This window comes from Podarcis raffonei, chromosome 1, assembly GCF_027172205.1.
Source record: "Podarcis raffonei isolate rPodRaf1 chromosome 1, rPodRaf1.pri, whole genome shotgun sequence".
NCBI lineage: Eukaryota > Metazoa > Chordata > Lepidosauria > Squamata > Lacertidae > Podarcis > Podarcis raffonei.
In genome coordinates this window covers 16,117,493-16,136,584 of record NC_070602.1, presented here as the reverse complement: position 1 = coordinate 16,136,584, position 19,092 = coordinate 16,117,493, and the positions used below count along the sequence as shown (strand labels likewise).

Sequence of the window (19,092 nt, the reverse complement as noted above, 5' to 3'; positions counted from 1 at the left end):
ATAGTGTACATTCAATAGGGAACTGCAGAATATTATAGCTCCTGATGAGTGTAATTAAATGCTACATGTGTCTTTACAAATGTATTTGTTTGATATTTATACTTCACATTTTTAGGCATGAAAATGTTTCAAGCCTGTATCCGAAATTGTCCTTTCCTTAAATTAGCTTAAAATTGATGTAGGCTGAAAGGAGATACCGTATTTTTCGCTCTATAGGACGCACTTTTTCCCCTTCAAAAATGAAGGGGAAATGTGTGTGCGTCCTATGGAGCGAAGACGCCATAGCCCTGCGACCCTCTCCCGGCTGGAGAGGTAAAGCGGGGCTATGGCAGGAGCCTCCATAGGCGCGCGTCACCTCTCCAGCCGGGAGAGCGCGCGTGGGGCTAAAGCAGCCCCCCGCGACCCTCTCCCGGCTGGAGAGGTGACGCGCGCCTATGGCAGGAGCCTCCATAGGCGTGCGTCACCTCTCCAACCGGGAGAGCGCGGCGGGGCTAAAGCAGCCCCCCGCGACCCTCTCCCAGGTGACGCGCGCCTATGGCAGGAGCCTCCATAGGCGCGCGTCACCTCTCCAGCCGGGAGAGCGCGGCGGGGCTAAAGCAGCCCCCCGCGACCCTCTCCCAGGTGACGCGCACCTATGGCAGGAGCCTCCATAGGCGCGCGTCACCTCTCCAGCCGGGAGAGCGCGCGCGGGGCTAAAGCAGCCCCCCGCGACCCTCTCCCGGCTGGAGAGGTGACGCGCACCTATGGCAGGAGCCTCCATAGGCGCGCGTCACCTCTCCAGCCGGGAGAGCGCGTGCAGGGCTAAAGAAGCCCCCCACGACCCTCTCCCAGGTGACGCGCGCCTATGGCAGGAGCCTCCATAGGCGCACGTCACCTCTCCAGCCGGGAGAGCGCGCGGGGCTAAAGAAGCCATAGCCCGGGACCCTCTCCCAGCTGGAGAAGTGACGCGTGACTATGGCAGCAGCCTCTCTGCTGCGCCTTTCCGCTGCTCCCTGACCTGCTCTTTGGGGCTGGTGGTGGGCTTCCCCCCGCCAGCCCCAAAGAGCAGGTCGAAAGGAACCTGAAGCCTGGAGAGCGAGAGGGGTCGGTGCGCACCGACCCCTCTCGCTCTCCAGGCTTCCAAGGTAGCCGCCTGAACGCACCTTAAATGCACCTTGTTTTAGAGCGGGAAAACAAGAGGGGGGAAATTCTCCCACTCTCTGCGCAGCGCCTCCTGCCGCTTCACTGAACGGGCACTGGGCAGAGAGCGGAAGAATTTTTTTCCCTTGTTCTCCCCCCTCTAAAACAAGGTGCATCCTATTGTCCGGTGCATCCTATGGTGCGAAAAATACGGTAATATCTGAATGATCCAGGAACGAAATTGATCTTGTCTCTTTACATAGCTTACTAGTTGAGCCTTCTAAAGTTAATTTCACTGTAATTGGTATACAAACAATAAACGAATACTGAAGGAAGAGAAGAGCAAGCAAGACACAGCAGACTTTCTTCTCGTGTTCAGAGAAGCTCTATTTTACTTATTCTACTAAATAGTGCAAGGATTAGCTTTTACCCAGTGGGATTTTCCTCCTTCTATGTGTGCCATGTGCTGTCCCTAAATCTGCTCCAGAGGGGACCCCTCCGGAACAGATTTAGGGGGTGCATGGGGGAGAAAAGGGGAAGAATGTTCCATTGCACAAGGATTAATCCTTGCAGCACCAACTGAACATTTTGCATAACACTACACTGAATACAGCCTGTTGGCTCTTGTCAAACAAGCAATTTAATGCATTCATCAATTACCTATTTGTGTTTTAAGGTGGTTTTACTGGGGTTTGCCTCAAATGACTAGAGTACTGTTCCTTTTCCTCACTTGAAGTAGATAAGTTTCAAGCTGACCAGTTTATTCAGTTCAGATTGAGGCACATTTGCTCCTACATATGAGTTAGTCTATGACAATCCTACTAGTGCAATATTATATTTTGGAGCTTGTGTGAACTTCTCTATCACCCCCCTTTCCAAGCCAGCCTACTTCATACTGGATTTTTTTGTTGTTGAACTCAGTTGGTTAAAGTGTGGTGCTGATAACGCTAAGGTTGCAGGTTTGATCCCCATATGGGACAGCTGCGTGTTCCTGCATTTCAGGGGGTTGGACTAGATGATCCTCAGGGTCCCTTCCAACTCTACGATTCTGTGGCATTGCAGTGGGCCTATAATCCCCTTGTATTGTTCCTGATGTACTGTGCTTTGCATCTGGTCCTGGATTTATAAAGCTGAGTCCTTATGAGAATTGAAGCATATCTGACTTGCGCTGTGAATACAGTTCACAAGGATCCACCAACAACCAATGCAAAACATTTCCTGGAGAAATAGGTAGTGTATAGAAGATTGGGAAGGGACAGATGCCAAGAATGTTATAGACACTAAATTCATTAATGAGCGACTCTCAACCCTTCAAATAAAGCTCACCAAAAACCAACAGCCTACTATTATAAGCGCTTATGCACCAACACTGGATGCCGATGAAGACATTAAAGAAAATTTTTACTCGCAGCTGGATACCGTCCTATCAGAGACGCCTAAGGAAGATAAAATTATCCTCCTGGGTGATTTTAATGCAAGAGTTGGGTGAGATTTCAATCTGTGGCCTGGGACTATTGGGAAAGAAGGAGTTGGCAACAGCAACCAGAACGGAATCTTACTTTTGACGATATGTGCAGCGCACAACCTTGTTATTACCAACACACTCTTTCGACAGAAAAATAAATTTAAAACTTCATGGAGGCATCCTCGGTCAAACCACTGGCACCTCTTAGACTATGTTATTGCCCATGCTAAAGATCACCGTGATGTGCTCCTTACCAGAGTTATGACGAGCATCGACGACTGCTGGACAGATCACCGACTAATACGCTCCACAATGGCTATCAAGATTATATCTCAACGCAGGCTTCAAGGAAGGAAACCAAGGCACAAAGCGAACACTCAGGCCCTTCAAGATCCCATTAAGCGGGATTGCTTCCAAATGATTCTTAAGGACCATCTGCTTTCAGAATTCCCTGATAACATGGAGGAACACTGGACCAAGCTAAAAACATCCATTATTGCAGCCTGTGAACAAACTATGGGATACCAAACCAAGAAACACCAGGACTGGTTTGATGAGAATGACAGTGAGATTGAATGCATGATTGACAAGAAAAGGAAGGCCTTTCAGATCTGGCAAAGAGATAGAAACTGTTCCACTAAGGGGGAAAAAAACTATGGCAACACTAAGGCTGAGGTTCAAAGAAGAACCAGAGAACTAAAAAACACCTGGTGGATAAAAAAAAGCTCAAAAAGATCCAGCACTTAGCCGACACTCATGATGCACAAAGTTTCTTTAAAGCCACAAAGACCATCTATGGGCCAATAAATCATGACATATGCCCCCTACGCTCAGCAGACGGTATCACACTTCTAAAAGAGAAAGAAGCGATTGTACTGTGCTGGAAAGAACATTACCAACATCTCCTTAACCGCAACTCCCCTGTAGCTGCTGAGGTCCTCTCTCAAATTCTTCAAAAACAAGTTAGAGATGAGCTTGCAGTATCTCCAAATCTGGGAGAGTTGTGTATAGCTATTAACCAAATGAAAAACAACAAAGCCAGTGACCTGATGGGATACCTGCTGAAATCTTCAAAGTGGGTGGAATTGAACTTACACAACAACTTCACAAGCTCATCGAAAAAATCTGGGAAAAAGAAGAAATCCCAGCAGACTTTAGGGATGCCAAAATTAGCAATCTCTTTTAAAAAGGTGACAGAACTGATTGTGGAAACTATTGAGGCATCTCTCTATTAGCTGCAGACGGCAAAATTATTGCAAGGATCTTAGCAAACAGTCTCTTAACAATATCTGAGGTGATCCTTCCTGAATCCCAAAATGGTTTTTGGCCTTCTAGGGGGACAGTGGACATGATTTTCACCGCTCGACAGTTGCAAGAAAAATGCAGAGAGCAAAACCAACCCCTGTATATGGCGTTTATTGACCTGACTAAGGCTTTCAACACTGTAAATCGTAATGCCCCATGGACTGTCCTTCTGAAAATTGGCTGCCCAGATAAATTTGTAAACATCATTCGGCTCCTCCATGATAATATGACAGCAACAATTGCAGATAACAATGGCTCTCAAAGTGAACCATTCACAGTGGGATCAGGTGTTAAACAGGGTTGTGTTATTGCCCCAACTCTATTCATTATTTTCACTGCCATGATCCTACACTTTGTCGAAGGGAAACTCCCCACCAGAGTAGAAACCATATATCGAACAGATGGAAATCTCTTCAATCTGAGCAGGCTGAAAGCAAAGAGTAAGGTTACCGTAACTTCTGTCATAGAGCTTCAATATGCTGATGACAATGTAGTGTGTGCACACTCAGAGGATGACCTCCAAACCATCCTAAATATCTTTGCAGAAGTTTACGAAAAGCTTGGCCTATTACTCAACATCCAAAAAACCAAAGTGCTGCACCAGCAAGTACAAAATAACCCCTCTGCAGTGCCACAAATCCAACTCAATGGTGTAACGTTGGAAAATGTCAATCACTTCCCCTACCTAGGCAGTTATCTTTCCACAAGGGCCAACATTGATGCCAAAATCCAGCATCACCTGAGCTCCGCAAGCGCGGCTTTCTCCCGATTGAAATGCAAAGTGTTTGAGGACCAGGACATTCACAGGGAAACCAGAATGCTTGTTTACAAAGCTATTGTCCTACCAATTTTACTATATGCTTGTGAAACATGGACCACTTATAAACGCCATCTCCAACACCTCGAAAGATTCCATCAACGGTGTCTCCGAAAAATTTTACATAGCTCTTGGGAAGACAGGCGAACTAATATCAGTGTACTGGAAGAAGCAAAGATCACCAGTGTTGAAGCAATGATTCTTCAGCTTCATTGGACTGGCCATGTTGTGCGGATGCCTGATGGATCGTCTTCCAAAGCAACTATTCTATTCCGAATTTTAAAATGGAAAGCGTAATGCTGGTGGTCAACAAAAGAGGTTTAAAGACTGTCTCAAGGCAAATCTTTAAAAATGTAGTATGAGCACTGACAACTGGGAATCACTGGCCTGCGAGCACTCCAGTTGGAGAACAGCCTTTACCAAAGGTGTCATGGGCTTTGAAGACACTCAAACTCAGGACGCGAGGGAGAGGAAGGCACACTTGGCAAATCCACACTGTGATTAACGGAAACCTATGTCCCCACTGTGGAAGGACATGTGGATCTAGAAGTGGCCTCCACAGTCACTTACGGACTCATTGTTAAAACTGTGTTTATGGAAGACAATCGCCAAAGAAGAAGAAATTCTGGATGAAAAAATTTCAGGAACTATCCAAGTTTGCATTCTGATGAATGAACCTGTCCCACAACTTGCATTTTGGGTGAATCTTGTAATACAGTGGTACCTTGGTTTACGAACTTAATCTGTTCTGGAAGTCCGTTCCTAAACAGAAACCATTCTTAAACCAAGGCGTGCTTTCCCTAATGAGGCCTCCCACCTCCAGTGCCCTTCCACCATTTGGATTCCATTCTTAGACCGAGGTAAAGTTCTCAAACCAAGACACTATTTCCGGTTTTGTGTAGTTTGTAAACCAAATCGTTCTTAAACTGGACTGTTCTTAAACCGAGGTACCACTGTACAATAAGCCTGCAACTTACGCAGGGGTTACATTCCAGGGATCATGCCTAAAGCCATAATCAAGTATAGTCAAAACACAACGAGTTCAACAGCAAGCAGGATTGCCAAAGTCGTCTTTCCCAGATCCTTGCCCGCTTTTTATTTTTTATTTTTTGCCAAGCACATAAAGTCGAAGACACACATGGTAAATGATTGTAAGTTGGTGTAGCGGTTAGCATGTTGGACTAGGACCTCAAAGAAACCAGGGTTCAAATCCTCACTTGGCCATGAAACTCAATGGGTGATCTTGGCCAGTCGATGCCTCTCAGCCTGACCTACCTCACAGGGTTGTTGTGAGGATAAAATGGAGCGGGGGCATGTGTACTTGAGGTCCTTGGAGAAAAAAGTGGGATATAAATGCGATAAATAAATGATAAATAAATAAATAATAGTGGAGCGTGGGATTGTGTTGGGGTCCTGTAGCAAACCTCTAGTATGATGCTATGGATGTCTGTATTTTTTTAAAGTGTATGATGAAATTTAATATAATTGCTGCTTGCAAACTTTTAAAAGTTGTGTGTGTGCGTGCGTGTGCGTGCGCATGCACACGTACATTGTGTGCCTTTTAGGGGGAAGAGCTAAAATATTTCTATTCGTGCTAAAGCAATCATAAGGCAAATATCACAGAGCCCATGCACACAGTTTGCAGGCTTGTGCAGTTCATTTTGAAGAAGAAAGGGGAAACATTTAGTGCATTCATGAAATACTGCTGAAATAGAAAATTGAGACAGTGCATCTATTTGTGGATCTTTGCTGGCTGATAACACAAATAGACTCTGAAAAAATCCTAGCACTCCTTTTGTGAAGTGAAAGTTAACTCCATGATATACTTGTTTGTTCGGAAGGTTTAGTGCTCGTATTTTCAAACAGTAGCCTGGGCATTCATTTACTAATGATGAATGGAAGTACAAGAGAGCTGACAAATGTACAAGCTTAATGCACGGTGACAGCCACACAGAGAGCTCTTTTCATTTGCGGCTTTTCAGAGTCATTTTAAGTTGGTGCATTTAGCCAATCAGCTTTCTCCACTCTGCTGACATCACTAACTAGCCAGTTCCCTCCAGCTGCAGAGAGCTTCAGTTTCTTTTTTTTTATAAACTAAAATGGAGGCTGGTTTCTTGCCTTAAGGAGTACACCGCTTTCCCTGCTGAAGCCTAGATGTTGACATGTAATAAAGCTGGCAGCAGGATGGTGGTGGACGCAGCCAATTCAAACGGGCCATTTCAGCCCGTGGCCCTTCTGCATATTCGAGGTGAGTTATTTGTGTTTGAATGAATTGTAACCCTCTGTGGCTTGGTAATAAAAGGCTATTGTGATTCTCGGGTAAGGAAAGCAGGAAGTCCTTTGTAGCAGAATCCATTTTTGTTCCGATGCAGATTTATTAAAGTTGAAAAAATATAGGGGAGTTCCATTAAATCTTTAAAAGATTTAAGAATCGGAAGGGCTGCTTGCATCGTTAAACAGGTTTTGCTGCTTTCTGCCCTAGTGCTCCCCTCCCCCCACTTTCAGGCTGATGTCAAAGGATGTGAAGTCACTACCCCAGAAAAGGGGGGGGGGAGTTGGAGGGAAGAGAGGCAGGGCACTTAAGTTACACAGCAGTTCTTTCAGAGAATTGCAGCTCTTTGTGGCATATGTGAGCGATAACGTGCAGTAAAAGGATTTTTGTGTCTACAAGTGAGGGTTCATTTATGGCTGCTGTTTAGGTTTGCAACTAAACAGGAAAGTGTGACTGAGTGATACAGTCCATAGCATTATAGAAGGCAGCCACTATATATTTAGGAAACATCCAGCGAAACATGCTTTTTGAAACATACAACACTGACATTGTGAATCTTAAAACAATTTTACATTGCTGTGTGGAGCGCTGATTATAGAGAGCATGAATGTATTCTGCCATTGGGCGTCTTAGAAATCTGTAGTGTGTTTTTAAGTACAGTACCTTAAACAATTCCTAAATTCTCTCGAATTTGATTCCAGTTTGCTTTGTTTCAAACACTTGTGGGATTCATTGATTCATGGCTTCTGAACAAATCAAACATTAGCCAAGATACTGATTCTGTGTTTCTCTTTGAAACGACAATCCCAAATGCCAGTATTGTTACAGGATTACTGGATGGCATCTCCTCTAGTTTTACTAGCAAACTAACAGCATTATAAACATACACCATTCCCCACTCCCTTATCAGCATTCTTGGCAGAGAAAGATTTCTAGGCTTTACATGATGGAGACTTCCAAAAATAAAATTTAGCAAGGAGTGATCTTACACATTTCTTGTCTTTGTTATAAAATTATGTACATTTTTTAAAAAAATTAAATGCAAAGGAATCTTGTATTTCCTGCATTTATTTCTCTTCTGGCTGTAGTTTGCTCACTTTATTGATAGAAGAGTTTATTTATGTTTGTATTATAATTGACGTGTGCTTTCACTACAAAAGTTATTTCTTGGAAACAACAACACTAAGACTTGCAGTTTAAACAGAGGATGCCTTTGTTAAAACCCTCAACTTTGGGGTTCATAGTTATGTCCTTTCCATAGTGACCCTCAAACTCTAGCAGTGACTTTTTAAAAGTTAAGGCAAACCACCTCCAGCACTTTCATTCCTTGATAAATACTGAAACCGTTTTAACTTGCACTAAAGTAGAGTGTGCTGAAAAACCTAAATTGCCAGGCCAGTCCATTCTTCTTTTCTTACACACTACCAACTTTTTTACAAGTTTCTTTGCTCTTGAAATAGCTTCCCAACTCATATTTGTAATTGGGACCAAACAGTTGTGTATAACTAGTGGTGTCTAATGCCCACTAGACTTGGTGGGAATACAAAGATGTCAGGGTTGTGTTGTCAACGAGAGGTCATGGGAATGTGTCTGAATTCTGATATTCTCCCCGTCCTCCTCCCTTGCAAGGTACAGTGGATGCATAGCTTAATGTATCTGCTTTACAAATAGCACCTAGCTAAACTGGAAAATATCATTCAGGAGAAGCTCCTGCTGTCACAGTTGCTTTTCTGCTGGGAGGAAAGTTGTATGGCTTCCACTTTTTCTGTTTCTCTCGCTATTCACCTGCTTTGCAAATAGTGGACACTGCATCATTGCAATTGCAATAGTAACTTGGCACCTAAATATTTTATCTTGGTTCAGAATGGGTACCCGCTGTCACAATTTCTAGTGTGGGTTCATGCCATAATAACCATATTTTTCTCAGAGGTAAACTCCATGGGGAATTCCACTGGGGCTGCTACCTGATAAGCAGGTTCAGGATTGCAGCTGGAATTGGCCACGCAAAACTGTTAAGAAGGGACCCCCTAAATTTTCAAACCTGGAGGAAAAGATTATTCTCCTCCCCCCACCCCAGCTTTTAAAATGTACCTAAGTGTGTTATAGTCTTTTTATCTTCACAACAACCCTGTAAAGTAGGTCACAGTACAATTTTAGCAAAACAACAGAAAGGATAGTACTATCACCTTAAAAACTAAACAAAATATAAAATGGCATAGCTTTCTTGGGTTGGACTCCACTTCATCAGATGCATCGTTCTTGATAATCCATGAATCAGTTATGCAGTAATACTGTACAATACTTTTGCTGTAGTATTTAAAGTGCTACTGGATTGCCTCCCATTTCTGCTATAAGCAGTGGAAAAGAATCCCATTTTCGGTATAAGTACAGAGAATAATGTCCCCAGCAGCAACAACAATGAGTCTATGGTAAAGGGGAGGAATTTTAAATTATGGCCACAGAGCAATGCTTTCTCCTCTGATGCAGCGGTCGGCAAAATTTTTTTAGTTGTGGACTGGTCCACTGTCCCTCAGACCTTGTGGCGGGCCAGAGAAGTGGCACGGGGGGGGGGGCTGGAAGAAGAGGTGAGGGGGGCAAGTAGTCCTCCCCAGCCACTGCGCTTACCTTCCCAGGGGCTGCCACCGCCACCTCTGCTGCTGTTTCTCGTGGGTAGGCAGAAGGAGCTTGTCTGCTCTGCTCTCTGGCCCACAGGAGCACCCGGGGGGGGGGCGGAAGGAAGATGAGCAGCGGGAAAGGGCTGGCTCCAGAGAGGGGCTGCTTAAAATGGCGCTCAGCCTAGCCCCCTTCCTCTTCTAGGCAGGGCGGGGAGAAACCAGGAGGAGGGAGGGAGGAGGCACCACCGCGGTGTGTTTGTGGGGGGGGGGGAATGGAATGGCGCAGCCCAAACAAACAGAATCCCCACGCCGATCCACAGACAGTTCGTGGGCCGGATCCTGAAGGCAATTGGGCTTGATCCAGCCCGCGGGCCTTAGTTTGCCGACCCCTGCTCTGGTGGTTCGGGGGGTGGGGTGGGATGCGTAAAGACAAGACTCTTGCCAAGTGTCATCCAGAGAAGGAAAATGTACAGGCAACAGTATGGTGAAACCCATGGATTTTATGCTGTCACCACTAACTACTCACAGTAACCCACAGTAAGGTAAAGGTACCCATGCCCGTACGGGCCAGTCGTGTCAGACTCTAGGGTTGTGCGCCCATCTCACTTAAGAGGCCAGGGGCCAGCGCTGTCCGGAGACACTTCCAGGTCACGTGGCCAGCGTGACGAAGCTGCTCTGGCGAGCCGGCACCAGCGCAGCACACGGAAACGCCGTTTACCTTCCTGCTAGAAAGCGGTCCCTATTTATCTACTTGCACTTTGACGTGCTTTCGAACTGCTAGGTGGGCAGGAACTGGGACCGAACAACGGGAGCTCACCCCGCCGCGGGGATTCGAACTGCCAACCATGCGATCGGCAAGCCCTAGGCGCTGAGGTTTTACCCACAGCGCCACCCGCGTCCCTAACCCACAGTATCCTTGCACAGAATTAAGCAAGGGGGGCATCCTGTAGCAATGGGTGCCCAATTAATCTGGCAGGGTGAAGGCAGGACCTGTCTCAAGCAATTTTCCCTCTCTCACACATACAGTTACACTTAATGCAGGCACACACACTCCTGACATACTCACCTGTAGCTCTGTTGCGTGCGTGCGTGCGCGCACACACACACACACTGGGAAGGAGATACGCTAGACTGGAAACAGGGAAAGAATGAATCTGTGGGAGGAGAGCATTTCTGTGCTTCCTGGTCACTAGGTAGCACAGGAGCAAGCCAGAGGAGAGGTTCAGGGAAGGTGAGGAGTTCTTTCCCTTCCTCCCTGAGAAAATTCAGACCCTTTCTTTTGCTCTCTCCACATTTGCTCTTTCCTCTCTCTCTCTCTCTCTCTCTCTCTCTCTCTCTCTCTCTGTCTCTCTCTCTCTGTCTCTCTCTCTCTCTCTCTCTCTCTCTCTCTCTCTCTCTCTCTGTGTGTGTGTGTGTGAACAAATACTAGTTGTAAAAAAAGAAAACCAGGCTGCTCAAACTAGCAAACTTTCCCTCTTGCCTGCCTGCCTGCCTGCCTGCCTACAAAGTGTGCTTCAAGCTGTTTGGAGGTGTGGTCTTGAAGGAAGCAGCCATGAGCACACTCAGAACAGGTCTTGGGTCTACCCAAAAGGTAGATTACATTAACTAGATTGAGATAATGACAGCAGGACCGGGGGCCAGGGGGCAGTTACAATCAGGGCAGATAGCTAGTAGCTCCTTGTAAGATGAACACTGTAAGACATTTTAAGGGGTGTATAATATTTATTACGCATATATGCCACATGTTACGCCAGGGGACTCAAGGCGGTGTGCATTGTTGTCCCTTTCCTATTTTATCTTCACAACAACCCTGTGAGGTAGGTTACCCGGCACCGTCTAATTAAAAAAAGATGTTTCCCACAAGGTTACAATCTGCCGCTGACCCATTATTTTTTCCTTGTGGAGAATACCATATAGATAGTGTTCTACAGCATTGTCTATTTTGTCTATATATTTAACTGGATGTTAGTTCGTAACCAATTTCATTTATCATAGTTTTTCATTAGGAAAATAAGTGTAATGTACGAATTAAAAGCATGCTCAGAGTGAGGAATGTTGAGTAAGATTCATGAGGGATAGTTGGGGGCGGAAGAGAAAGGGGCAAAGTGCCCAGTTCCTGCTAGCTCATTATTCATCTAGAAATCATTGTTCAGTTTGGTTATGAGTGTGCCTATGATAAACTGGATTTGTGGAGTAGTCCTTACAAATCAGCTTGCTGACTCACACACTGGCGTTGAAAGTGGATCTAATGCATGTGATGTAACACTTAACTAGATAATAAAGATGCAACAGCTTCCCTCTGATCTTGATCAGTTAAATGTAAAAGAGCACATGCAGCAACTGAAAAAGCATTCACATGAACTCAAAAGTGGTGGAATACCATATAATAAATGCTGGGTGTATCAGATATGGATGCCACTCAGATCAAGCCAGGCTACGATAAAGCAAGTTCAATGTGGATATGCGATGAAGGGAAGGCCAACCAGTTTTAAGAGATGTTGCCTTTGTCCAATAAGCTTAGTATTTATTGGTTAGATTTGTATCCTACTCTATCTCCAAGGTCTTTGGAGTTGTAGATTATGCTGAAAGTGACATCTCCAAGCCAGCCAGTGAGGTTCATAGTTTAGTGCAGGCATAGGCAAACTCGGCCCTCCAGATGTTTTGGGACTACAACTCCCATCATCCCTAGCTAACAGGACCAGTGGTCAGGGAGGGTGTGAATTGTAGTCTCAAAACCATCTGGAGGGCCAAGTTTGCCTATGCCTGGTTTAATGTCTGTTGGAGGACCTCTTCCCTTCTCCTGAGGGCTGCATACTGGCTTGCAGTGTATATATTTTGTTAGAAATTAGTACAGCCATTGGTGAAAATACAGCTTGACAGTGCCACTGCATCACTCTGTATCTCCATTATTGTTCTATAAAAGGGTGACAAAAATCCCTGTTGGCATTCAGGACCCTGTTAAAACCTGCAAAACTACTAATAATGATAAGCATTTATGCAGCCTTAAGCATTCAAAGCACTTCACACCTTATATTGTGATAATCCTTACAAGATTTGTAGGGGTGGTCTGTATTAACCCATATCACAGATTAAGGGGTGGGGCTAGGACACACTGGCTTGCTTAAAAGCTGTGAAATAAGTGCATCACTGTGGTGAGATGCACACTGACAGCTTTGTGAGTCATAGCTTGAGCCTGTGACTACGCCACCCCAACTTTTGATATATAATTAACCAATGAGTGTTTGCCCACTCCTTTCTCTGCTGTCTTCCTTGTTCCCCTGTTCTCACACTCTCTGCTGTCCATCCTGCCATACTTCCCAGGCTTTTGAGACCTAGGAGAACAGTGTGATAGGTCTTGCACTCCCCTCTCAAGCCAAGAAGCAGTAATGCAGCCCTATGATGTTCAGTTGCTCTCATAGTTTCAAAGGTCCTGTAGCTTTGCACAGGAATGTCAAATCAGGAATATCTTCCTACTACCAGTATCATTGTTTCTTAGTACTGTTACCAGGTGGTTATTCCCCACCCCCACCCCCAATTTTGTATTTAGCTCAAGATCGGCCGTTTTTAGAGTTTGAATTCCACAGAGAACCACCACGTTATTTAGCAAATTTCAACAGTTTCTCTCGTGGTATGAAAACCAGTATTATGCTGATTGAGTCGTGAATGCCAGCCTTTTTTAGACAGCTTTCCAAAACATATCCCACTCCGGCTGGAACAAGCAAGTTGTGACCTGTCATTCTGATGCTGACAGACTTTCAGTCATGGTGTGCTACTTGTTTTCGAAGTTACTAAATATGCTCTGGCTGAAAGGCCTAGCACACCTTTCTATTGCTTAAGGAGATTTCTCTGGTGACAGTTGTTAACTGTGTACAGCATACTTTGGTTTGGGAAGATCACTACAGGCCAGTAGTTCAGTTTGAATCCTGGGGGGTGGGGTGGGAACATTTGCCAACCCTGCAAACATCTACCATTTCATTCCTTTATTGATCATTGCTTTTCGTCAAAGGGCAGAAAGACATGCCTGTGCAAAAGCAAGATGCACAAAATAAAGTGGGTGGGGCTGTTGTCTGAAGTGTGTGTTCCTACCTGTTCTAGAGATTAAAATTCTTCTGTCATACTGTGATTGGCTAGTAGGCCAATCCTTTTTTGGGTGAGGCTGCTTGGCCTCTGTTTTCCATTATTTATTCCATTATTTATATCACCAAGATGTCCAGTAAAAAAATCAATACAAAACAACAATTAAATATAAAATAAAAACTATTCCAATCTTTGGGGAGGCAGTCTTTGTTGATTTACGCATTGATGTGGCCCGTTAGCAGACAGGATTATTTTGCAAGGGAAGACCACACCCAGTTAATTCCCCACTATGTCTGCATGGCTCCTATTGCTAGCCCAATTAAAAAAGGAGGAAGAAAACACTTGTTTGGTTCTTTTTCCTTCTTCTAAGCCATTTGGACCACACTAGATACAGGAGTAGTACTATAATGTTACTGATACCAGCCCATCTCATTTAGTTTCATGTGTCCCCAAGGACGATGTTAATTAACTGTTTAGGGGATTCGATAGGAAACCTTGGAGCCTGAAGCAACTCTAGTTTCTGTTCTTTCATACAGAATCCTGGTGATTTCCTCATGACTCTTATATTTTTGGACTCTTGCAGTTTTTGAATTTTTATGATTATGCTGTTACAGCATCCATGAACATAGTGTACAAAGAATGAAAAGACAAGTCTGTGCCCCAAGAGGTTTACAAACTAGAAAATGACATAAAGTAGACAACAAGAAAAGACAGAAGCTGGAAGCAGGAATAGAAAGCGGGAGACTATGTGATATGTACATGTAATTAGGTACAGTAATTCTTAGATACAGTAGGGAATGGGAACTAGAGACTTCTCAGAAAAATTGGATTTTGAAGAAGAGTTTAAAGGAAGCAAGAAGTGACACCATAGATTATTTCTGAGATGCAGTTTCAGGCAGAATGAACAAGGGAGAAAAGGAAGAATTTTTTGATGGGGGCCTTTGGAGTTTGAACCTGGATGAGATCGTAATGGTGGGGTGTGTGCCATGGAGATTTTTTTGAAGGTAAAGACAATAAGAACATGCAGATTCTATGAATGGAAAGCTAACCTGTGTAGGGATTTAAGAGAGACTGTGGTATGGTTGGAGGAATGAGAGAAGTGAATTATTTTGACAGCAGAGTGCTGGATAGAGGTGAAGGACCAGGTGTAAGACAACAGAAAAGAGAAAATGCAAGGTGAGAGATGGCCAGGGTGGACCAGAGTTTTTGTCTCATTTTTTTAATGTTGCCTAGGGAGAAGTGATGTGATTTGGTAACAGGCAGCAAAAGGATGAGTTAAAGATAAACCCATGACTTTTTGCCAGATCAATAGGATAGAGGATATTGTCATTGAGAGAAGAGAGCTGGGAGAAGGTACAGCCCAGCTGGATCACACCAGTGGCCCATCTAGTCCAGCATCCTGTTCCCATAGCGGCCAAATGGGAATCCTTCATGGAGGACATCAAACATTTAAAAAACTTCCAGATACAGAGCTGTTTTCTAAAAGTTGTGTAGTTCTTTATTTCCTTGACATCTGATGGGAGTGTATTCCACAGAGAGGGTGCCACTGCCAAGAAGGCCCTCTGCCTGGTTCCCTGTAACATCACTTCTCACAGTGAGGGAACCGCCAGAAGACCCTCACAAGTGGGACCTCAGTGAATGATGGGGGTGGAGACGCTCCTTCAGGTATACTGGGTTAGGGTTAGGGCTTTAAAGGTCAGTACCAACATTTTGAATTGTGCTCGGAAGGGGTTTGAAACGATGACAAAGCACTGAAATATCTGAAAGGCACGTGGAGATGCAGAATTGGAAGGAGAAGGTTCTAGGCTAGAGAGTCAAAACCCTTCTGTCCGCACTATTGGTGGTACTGAAAACCATTAGGTGTGATGCTGGGTAGAGGGAGAATAGTGAAGAGTCACTCCCTTGTGTCCTGCGCAGCCATTACATAACCCCTAATGAAGACTATACTCAAAAAGACTCAAGATTCTGATCAGTGTTCAGATTGTTGCTTACAGATATATCACTTGATACTACCAGGCAACTAGGTTTCTGAGTACCTTTGCTGTTGGATCAGCAATTCCTAAACATTGCATTGTGAACCATTATTCTAGTTTCTTCTTCTTCTTCTTCTTCTTCTTCTTCTTCTTCTTCTTCTTCTTCCTCCTCCTCCTCCTCCTCCTCCTCCTCCTCCTCCTCCTCCTCCTCCTCCTCCTTGCTGCCACTTTATTTCTTATATTGCAGTGGCCATAGTATTCAACACCCATGATTTCCATGTTATGCAAGCAATCTGTGTGGTGGGAGAGACCCGTGTTATGGCTGCTGCTTGGAACAGCTGCCATGTAAAAGTCTTTCAAGCATCAGCCTCCCACGCAGTGACCATGATCTGAGAATCTCAGTAATGAACAGGAAGCACAAATATAACAACACTTATCTACTATCTATCCGTACTCGCACACCCATTGTTGGAATTTATAAAAACTGGAACTCTTCTGTAACTTCACATAGTAAAATGATGCATCAGACTAGGACTTAGAAATTCAGGCTAGGAGTGCCACAGAATTCTGATTGGGATGTAGTGAAGGCTGAGTCTTCTCTCTTCTAAGTTTTGAAATCTAAAATAATTGTCTTGTTGAATCAACTGTGTGCATTGCAATTGCATTGCTATTTCTATTAGTAATACCCGGTTTTAGTTTAGTTTAATTCCAGTCTTCCATTTTTTTTCTCCTACTGAAAATAAACCAGTGCCTTTTCTAAAAATTTCTATAAGAAATTGTTAGCCTATATGACTGAGCTTTGTGCTTTGTTGTTGTTGTTGTTTAGTCGTGTCCGACTCTTCGTGACCCCATGGACCAGAGCACGCCAGGCATTCCTGTCTTCCACTGCCTCCCGCAGTTTGGTCAAACTCGTGCTGGTAGCTTCGAGAACACTGTCCAACCGTCTTGTCCTCTGTTCCCTTCTCCTTGTGCCCTCCATCTTTTCCAACATCAGGGTCTTTTCCAGGGAGTCTTCTCTTCTCATGAGGTGGCCAGAGTATTGGAGCCTCAGCTTCAGGATCTGTCCTTCCAGTGAGCACTCAGGGCTGATTTCCTTAAGAATGGATAGGTTTGATCTTCTTGCAGTCCATGGGACATTCAAGAGTCTCTGAGCATTGTGCTTAGAGATTGTTAATCTTTTGCCCTCTATAACTTCTCTTTAGACCATCTCAGAGGTCCAGAGAGGCCTGGACTACTTGCAGCATTTGAGGCCCCTAGTTGTAATAAAAATTTGAAAAATGAGCAAGTTTGTATATATAATAGCTGGTTTAGGAGGGCATGTTCAGCACATGTTCATCATTCTTGTGCTATCATGTTTATGTACAGTGGTACCTCGGGTTACAGACACTTCAGGTTACAGACTCCGCTAACCCAGAAATAGTACCTCGGGTTAAGAACTTTGCTTCAGAATGAGAACAGAAATCGTGCAGCGGCAGTGGGAGGCCCCATTAGCTAAAGTGGCACCTCAGGTTAAGAACAGTTTCAGGTTAAGAACGGACCTCCAGAACGAATTAAGTTCTTAACCCGAGGTACCACTGTACATTTTAAATTATTCAGGATGACAAAATCTATATCAGTTAATGATGACCTATGTTGTTTACCAGATTGCATATTTTATTTGCTTATATTTGCAGCTCTAACCCGAGCATGTGTATCACATTTTGGTTGAGTGTACATAAAAACATTTAAAAAACCTGATCCTATACACAAATAGCGAGAAGGAGTTGAGCCTGATTGCATATCACATACTTTAGAGACAAAATTACTTATTTGTAGTAGTTCAGGTGGGGGAATTGCGGGGGGTGGTGGTTATGGTTTTAAAAATTAGAATGTCCCATATTTGGGTAACTTTCAGTCAGTTTTGGCCAGTGATGTTCAGATGTTACTGGAGGCATGAAAGTGTCTGCATTAGCCCCATGCCTATCCTGATTGTTGGCTGTGGTGATTGTGGTTGATCAGTCCTACTGAAAAAATTATACCTCCCCAACTGGTTAGCAGCATTTGCTGGTGTTTGAGGACTACTTTGCCTGTTCCTTTTTCTGACACAATGGTTGCTTAGGGAAAATGTGTGTGCAGTTATTTATTTATAAGATATATATTTTACTATAGGGTAGGTAAAACAAAAATAAAAGAAGTTAGACTGTTTGTTTTCCATTATAAATAGAAGTAAAACTTTCCCAAGCAAAGTCATGAGGTTGAGTGGTGGTCCAAGTCTCTGTTCCTCTGCAGATAGATGGGTTGTGATACTACCACTTTTATTGGCTTCCCAGTTCACATGCACATGTTAAGACATTTTCACTGTTCCTGTGCTATAAAATTTGCTGGAACCGCATGTCCACATTAGAGTATTCTATGGAATGACCCTAGTTAGGATCAGGATTGTGTCTGTATTAAGATCTAGTCTGGATCACGACAGTCTGACTACATTTATGTGGTTTCTAGTCAAACAAGGGGAAAAAGTTTTTTTGTATGTCCTGTTTGAACTTTCTGTAGCCCTGGCTACTATTGATCATAAGGTATAAACTGACGGACTAGCAAGAGAGCCTTCTTCTTCATGAGGACTTCTCAGAAGATGATCTCCTTGAGAAATCCAAGTGTAGCCAGGTGTTGTGTTCTTCGGGTTTTAATGATGTGTGTGTATATGTGTGTGTGTGTGTATATGTGTGTGTGTGTGTGTGTGTGTGTGTGTGTGTGTGTGATCAAGGTACCCATGATAACCTGAAACATAAGTGATTACAGGCCACAAAGAATAGAGATAATTTACAAAGAAGAAATTTACATAATTTTTTAAAAAAATACTCAGGAGACAACAAAGTATTCTGTGGCATTCCTTATTTCATGTGAACATATGCTATCAACTCAGCATTGTTTCGCATTGTGTTAATATCCATTCTTCAGCACAAGATGCTTTGGTTACTTTAAAATATGTATATATAACATAAAATACTATAGCAGTAATATTTTATGAAGAATTGCTTCAGTGCACTTTCACCAAAAATGTTACACGTTTGAGTGTGCAAGTAGATCCTTTCCAGTCCCCCCCCCCCTTATCAGAGAACCAGATTTACAACTTACCACAGCCCTACCATACGTAGAAAGAAGAACCTTTTGGATGCTATACATTTTATGGTTTCCATGGTGACACAATGCCGCAGAGACATCTTGAAACAATATTCTCACAAGTTAGCACAAATATAAAAATGTCCTCCTTCCAATAAGGAATCCCATGTTGTACTAATCAGAATCTTTTTTCCATTGTCTTCAATTCTTTTTACACAATCCACTGGTAGTAGTAACATATGATTAAGCGGGAAAGCTTGGTCTACCACACTTGCCATTATGCTTTTTTTCAGAAGAATACAGTTTTTCATGATTAATTTTTTATTTGGAATAAATTACGCATCACTTCC

The 19,092-nt window shown here is 43.7% G+C and overlaps 1 protein-coding gene across 9 annotated transcripts in view; it reads left to right on the top strand.

Moving 5' to 3' along the window:
• The window catches only part of PPP2R5C (protein phosphatase 2 regulatory subunit B'gamma), a 78,185-nt gene that overhangs the window by 24,718 nt on the left and 34,375 nt on the right, over positions 1-19,092 (top strand). Inside the window, exon 1 of one of the 9 annotated variants that reach the window (XM_053372720.1) lies at positions 6,779-6,954. The exons of 7 other annotated variants lie outside the window; for them this stretch is intronic. In XM_053372720.1, coding sequence (XP_053228695.1) covers positions 6,861-6,954 — 94 coding nt within the window. In that variant the 5' untranslated portion in view covers positions 6,779-6,860. Of the gene's footprint in view, positions 1-6,778; positions 6,955-19,092 lie in introns of those variants that run through there. One more of the 9 variants, XM_053372968.1, reaches the window with a different exon arrangement.